At 42.8% G+C, this 6,000-nt stretch overlaps 1 protein-coding gene across 2 annotated transcripts in view; it reads right to left on the bottom strand.

The window, feature by feature from the left end:
- Positions 1 to 620: 620 nt before the first annotated feature.
- LOC136883331 (zinc finger protein 2) overlaps positions 621 to 6,000 on the bottom strand; it is a 29,268-nt gene continuing 23,888 nt past the window's right edge. For both annotated transcript variants that reach the window (XM_068225309.1, XM_068225310.1), the window contains exon 4: positions 621 to 1,923. In XM_068225309.1, coding sequence (XP_068081410.1) covers positions 1,113 to 1,923 — 811 coding nt within the window. In that variant the 3' untranslated portion in view covers positions 621 to 1,112. The remainder of the gene's footprint in view (positions 1,924 to 6,000) is intronic.

The raw sequence follows: 6,000 nt of genomic DNA, 5'->3' as shown, positions 1-6,000 counted from the left end.
TGCGATGTTACCTAGCAAATGTACTGGCTGTGACTGAGACACGTATTATCAAGGGGGGGGGTCTTGCAGGCTCTGATGTGAAATATTTATTGATTGTGCTGAAGTGTTAAGAGTGGAACAGTACTACATTGCCATAACAGCACGTACATTTTCAGTGGACTGATGAACAAAATAAGCCCACAGTTGAAAATGTTAAATTGTTGTTAATTATACTGCCAATATAAAAAGTGCAACATGTGTACAGTACTATGACAGCATTGTATCTAAAAGTGATTTTACCGAGCTCGATAGTTGCAGTCGCTTAAGTGCGGGCAGTATCCAGCATTCGGGAGATAGTAGGTTCGAACCCCACTGTCGGCAGCCCTGAAAATGGTTTTCCGTGGTTTCCCATTTTCACACCAGGCAAATGCTGGGGCTGTACCTTAATTAAGGCCACGGCTGCTTCCTTCCAACTCCTAGCCCTTCCCGGTCCCATCGTCGCCATAAGACCTATCTGTGTCGGTGCGACGTAAAGCAACTAGCAAAAAAAAAAAAAAGTGATTTTCTAACAAAAGTCCAAGCCACATGGGTGACATCACTAAGGATAAAAATCACATATATCAGAATACTAATGAAAGTGTTAGTTGCTTATCAACTTGCTAAGTACAGAACATATAGCGGGTTAGGGTAAGCTTTCACCTGCAATTATTGGAGTTATCATTTAATGACTTGATTTTTGATTATTCAAACTTGGCTGAACTTACAGACCTATCAATGTCCCATGATTCACCGGCAGGTAATTTTAAAGAGAATAAAACAAATGAAGCAAATCAGTCTAGTAGAACATGGACAGATTTGCCAATGCTGTTTTAGTAAACTCGTTTAATATATAGATATGCAACACGAGTGGCAATAGCAATAAGCAAACAATCTCCAGCTGATTCCATTGTAACTCTTTAAAAATTGAAAACACGACATACATAATGAAAATCACATACACTGAAAAAAGAAAATTAAATTTAACACGTTCTAAAGTGTGGACACACTTTAAATAGAATAACATTTAACATTTTTGATATACATGTTGGAGAAGTTAATAAATTCATATGTTGTTATAGTCAAATGTTAATCACCTAGGTAAGCATATTATGTTGTAACATGTGCTTCTTGAACCGGTCTTGGTACCAAAAGGTTTTGTCACAAAGTGTGCAATTAAGTGGATTCCCTGTGACATGTCCCACCATATGTCTGTTGAGGTACGAGATGTGTTTGAATATCTTGCCACACTCTTTACATTGAGCTGGGTGTTTTATACGAATACAGGCATGTTGTATCATGTGCTTCATGAACTGGTCTTGGTACCAAAAGGTTTTGTCACAAAGTGTGCAACAAAGCGGACTCCCTGTGACATGTCCCACCATGTGTCGGTTGAGGTTCGAGATGCGTTTGAATGTCTTGCCACACTCTTTACATTGAGGCCGCAGATTCCTACTGATACAGGTATGACTCTTGAGCAAGGCTCTCTGCTTGAAAGACTTATCACAAAATTTGCAGGAGAATGGGCTGTTTTTCTCGTGGAGAAGGAGATGTTTCATAAGGGATGAACGTAGCTTGAACACTTTGTTGCAGAAAGTACAGTGGAACTGTTCATCGTTATGAGCAGACATGTGATCGACGAGATGCGTTTGTAATTTGAAACCCTTGTTGCAAATCTTGCATATGTGTGGCCGATCTTTTGTGTGAGTCATCAGATGCCTAGTGAGGTCCGAGGGGTACTTTACCGTTTTGTTACATACATGACACGAAAGCAAGGGGCGCTTTGTCTTCTTTTTTCCAATTAGTCCCTCTGGCGCAGCCACGCTACAGGAGGTGCAATGTCCACTGTCTGTCAAGAGGTCTGCTAATTCTCCACACAGAGAACACAATGGATGGTCAGTCTGGAAACTGAGAACAGTTACATCACATTAATACTTCCATTTAGGGATAAGACCTGAAGTTGAGGCTTGGAAATTGAAGAGTCCTGAAAGTAGCATAATTATAGATTTCAAAAGTAGGGTCGTTTAATAAGCATTACCTTGTGTTCCATTCAAACCAGAAAACCTACCTGGCAGACTGGTTTGTCAAAAATGCAGGCACTTCTTATTTTCGGAAACAGTAAGAACAAATTACTTTATTCAAGGTAGGATTGTATTTCCAACACATCTATATACACAACATAACCATAACTCTAAGACTGTAACAAGTGACTGTCTCGTGTCTGTGAACCAAAGCCCGTCAAACGTAAAGTTATTTCACTCGGCTAGATCTGTACAAAAGGACAGAATGTGACATACCTCCCACCTTGATTTTTTGTTATACAATAAAATCAAAACGATCACCCTAAAAAATTATCGTCATTAGATTACTCCCTAAACTGAACTGGTATATTCACTGAACGCCCACTCCTAGTCTTCAACACTGAAGGCTCCACAGCTGGAGTGTCAGTTCTCAGGTTGACATCACTATCTCTTTCCAGATGGGGTACATCCTCTGGTGAAGAAACCTCCAAGGGAAAAATTCGCTGAACAGGTCTTACCTCTTCCTGCAACCCTAACTTTCACTACTCTCACGTGACCATCTTGTCCTGCGATTACCTCTACTACTCTAGCAACAGGCCATTCCAGTCTTCTTTTATCATCAGAACCAACCAGAACTATATCACCGACCTTCAAAGGTTCCTTGTGTACCTTCCCTGTCTGCTGCTGCACCAGAACACTCAGATACTCCTCCTGAAACCTTCTCCTCAGGTGCTCCCGCAAATGTTGGACGTACTTTGCTCTCTTCCTGATATCTATAGCATGCAGATGGTCAAGGTCTGCCACCCCAACTGAAAGATTGTCCTACAGGAACATTGCAGGGGTCAGTGGTGCCAAGTCATCTGGGTCTTCGGACAGGTAGGTCAGGGGTCAGGTATTAGCCACACTCTCCACATCGCACAAGACTGTAGACATCTCTTCATAGTTCAAAGAAGCCCTTCCAAGTGTTCTCCTTAATAGTTTCTTTATAGTCTGCACCACCCTCTCCCACCATCCACCCCACCATGCCGCAGTGGGTGGAATGAATTTCCACTGGATTCTCTGAATGGTTGCAACCTCCTTTAGCTTGCTCCAATCTAGTGAGGACATCAAGCTATTTGCTCCAGTGAAATTTGTGCCATTATCACTATAAATTACACGAGGCCTTCCTATTCTTGCGATAAACCACCTCAAACCCTGGAGGAATGCATCTGTCGAGAGACTCAGAACCAACTCCAAATGTACAGCACGATAGACAGCGCAGGTGAACAGCACGATCCATGCCTTCTCACCACTCTTCAGGTAAAGCGGACCGGCGAGGTCCACTCCAGTTACTTAAAAAACCAAAGCATCATTTACCCTGTCCTTTGGCAGTGGTGCAGGCTCAGCCATTGTCTTGTTTGACTCAAATCTTCTGCAGGTAATACATTTTGATATTACTCCACGAACTGTCTTCCTGCCTCTCAAAATCCAATATTTTTCTCTTAGCCCTCCCAACGACATCTGAACTCCAGCGTGTGAATGTTTCACATGGTACTCTTCTATCAGAAGTTGTCTGATTCTGTGTTTGGAAGGTAATATAATAGGGTATCTGAAGTTTTCATCGTCCTCTCTTCGAGTAATTTTTGTTTCCAGCCTTAGAAGCCCATCCCGATCAATGAAGGTGCAAAGTGATTTCATACTGTCACTTTCTCCCTTTCCTAGTGCTTCTGTCTGGACGAGCTTCAGAAGCCTTCTTTTAGCCTCTTCTATTTCATCAACTGTGAGGTCATCGCTTTCACACCTTATCTGCCACAGCGTTCTGGCAACGAAGCATAGTATCCAAGCAACAAGTCTGACGATCTGAGTAAATTTGGAGAACCGTCATAGATACCATGCTGCGTCTTGGTGTGAAGTAGTAACCAAGCATGGAGACGACCTTTTCTTCTCTTGTCGAATTTCGTCTTCGTCTGCATTAATACATGATAGGGGCCAGTCCTTTTCTTCCAGCTTTAACCAACTTGGCCCCTCCCACCATTGGGAGTCAATCAGAGATCGTGCAGAAGATCCTCGGGATGGAAGGTTGGCAGGATTCAGGTCGCCGGCTATGTGTCTCCAGTCTTGTTGTCTTGTCAGTGTTCTAATCTCTTTCACACGGTTACTGACAAATGGACCCCACGAATCATTTGTCTTGATCCAGTGCAATGCTGTAGAAGAGTCAGTCCAGAAATACTCTGGGATGTTTTTTCCAAGAGTCTCCCTCACACTGGCTGCCAGACGGCTCCCTATACGACAAGACAGAAGCTCCAACCTGGGCATTGATAAAGTCTTCAGAGGCATAACTCTCGACTTCGCCACGACAAGTTGCACCAGAACAGATCCTTCCACTCCACTTCTCAGGAAAATAACTGTGGCATAGGCACTTTTGCTGGCATCACAGAAGGTGTGGAGGCTCCAAGTTTCTTCAGTTTCACAAGCACTTATGCATCCTGGTACCCTCAACTCAGAAAGCTGCGGAATTTCTTGCTCCTACCTTTTGAATTTCTTTTGCATCTCTTCAGGCAATGGATCATCCCATCCCATCTTGAGGTTCCAACTATTTTGTATAAGAAGTTTCAGGATCAAAGTGAACGGACATGAAAAACCAACAGGGATCAAAATCCTTTGGGCCATAGACAGGATCTTTCTTCTGGTGATGGGCCCGGTTTCAGTCATCATTCGAATGTCTCAGAACAGTTCATCATTCTCTTTATCACATAGCAGGCCAAGAACAGGATTAACACTTTGCAGTCCTATAGTCCTTTCCAAGCAATTACTTTCCCAGCCTCGAAGTTCGAACTTTGCTTCTGCAAGAAGTCGTGTGGATTCATCAATGAACTGGATCAATTCTTCTTCAGTGTCAATGGACGCAAAACAATTGTCAACACAGAAAGACCTCTTTAGCATTTCAGATGTATTCTCCAGAAGAAGGTTAAGTACAGCACTCAACAAAAAATGGCTACGGTTGAGTCCAAACATTACTCTTCTATGCCTAAAAACCTTGAATTTCCCTTGGGAAAAATCCTCCCACCACAAAAACCTGAGAAAGACTCTATCAGGTTGAGCAACAGAAATTTGAAGAAAGGCCTTCCTGATGTCAGAAACTACACCTATTCTCCCACGGCGAAATCTTGTCAGAATTGGTGGAATTTGCTCCAGTAAATTGGGACCCTTTTCTAGGCACTCACTCAAAGATGGAGATCCCTTACCCTTGCTGGAGGCATCGAATACCGGCCTGACAGATGTAGTGGAGTTGTCTTTGAAAACTCCCCGGTGTGGTAAGTAGTGGCATTTCTTATTCATTTCTTCGAGTGGTACTTCTTCTATCACTTCTTCTTGTTGCCATTCTTTAAGTACCTCATCATAATCACCATACTTTCCTTCACAGATCAGTTTCACTGAAGTAGACCTGCACCTCTTCTCAGCAATTTCCAGGTTTTCTTGCAGATCCTCGAACCTCTCATTCCAAGGTAAGCTGACCTCATAGCGTCCCTCACTATTAATAGTAACGGTACTCTTAAAATAGTCAAGTGTGGCAATTTCCATTTCTTCTCGGGACTTCTTTTCCACAGGATCTTTGATTCCAAGAGTGTCTAATTTCCACAGTTCAGTCACACTAGAATTCAATGTCAGCAAGGATGTTACAAACACGTTAGCGCTACAAGAGGAATGACGACCCGCCAAACTTCCCATAACAACCCATCCCAAACGGGTTTCTACAGCTACTGGCCCACAGTTCAAAGTTTTAATTCTCCCGGTCAGTAACAGCCCATACACGTCAGCTCCCAGATGCAGTTCAATTTCAGGTCTATTGGGACCGCAATCAGAAATAAAAATGTTGTTTTGTTTCAGTTCCTTCATTAAGGGACCCCTCTGAAGCCTAGGAATTTCACCACAAATCACAGGCTGACTGAGCACAGGAATCTCACAACAATATTTTCCATCCATA

Source organism: Anabrus simplex, chromosome 1 (assembly GCF_040414725.1).
Source record: "Anabrus simplex isolate iqAnaSimp1 chromosome 1, ASM4041472v1, whole genome shotgun sequence".
NCBI classification, from domain to species: domain Eukaryota; kingdom Metazoa; phylum Arthropoda; class Insecta; order Orthoptera; family Tettigoniidae; genus Anabrus; species Anabrus simplex.
The sequence above is the reverse complement of the archived record's forward strand: the minus strand, read 5'-3'. Positions and strand labels throughout refer to the sequence as shown.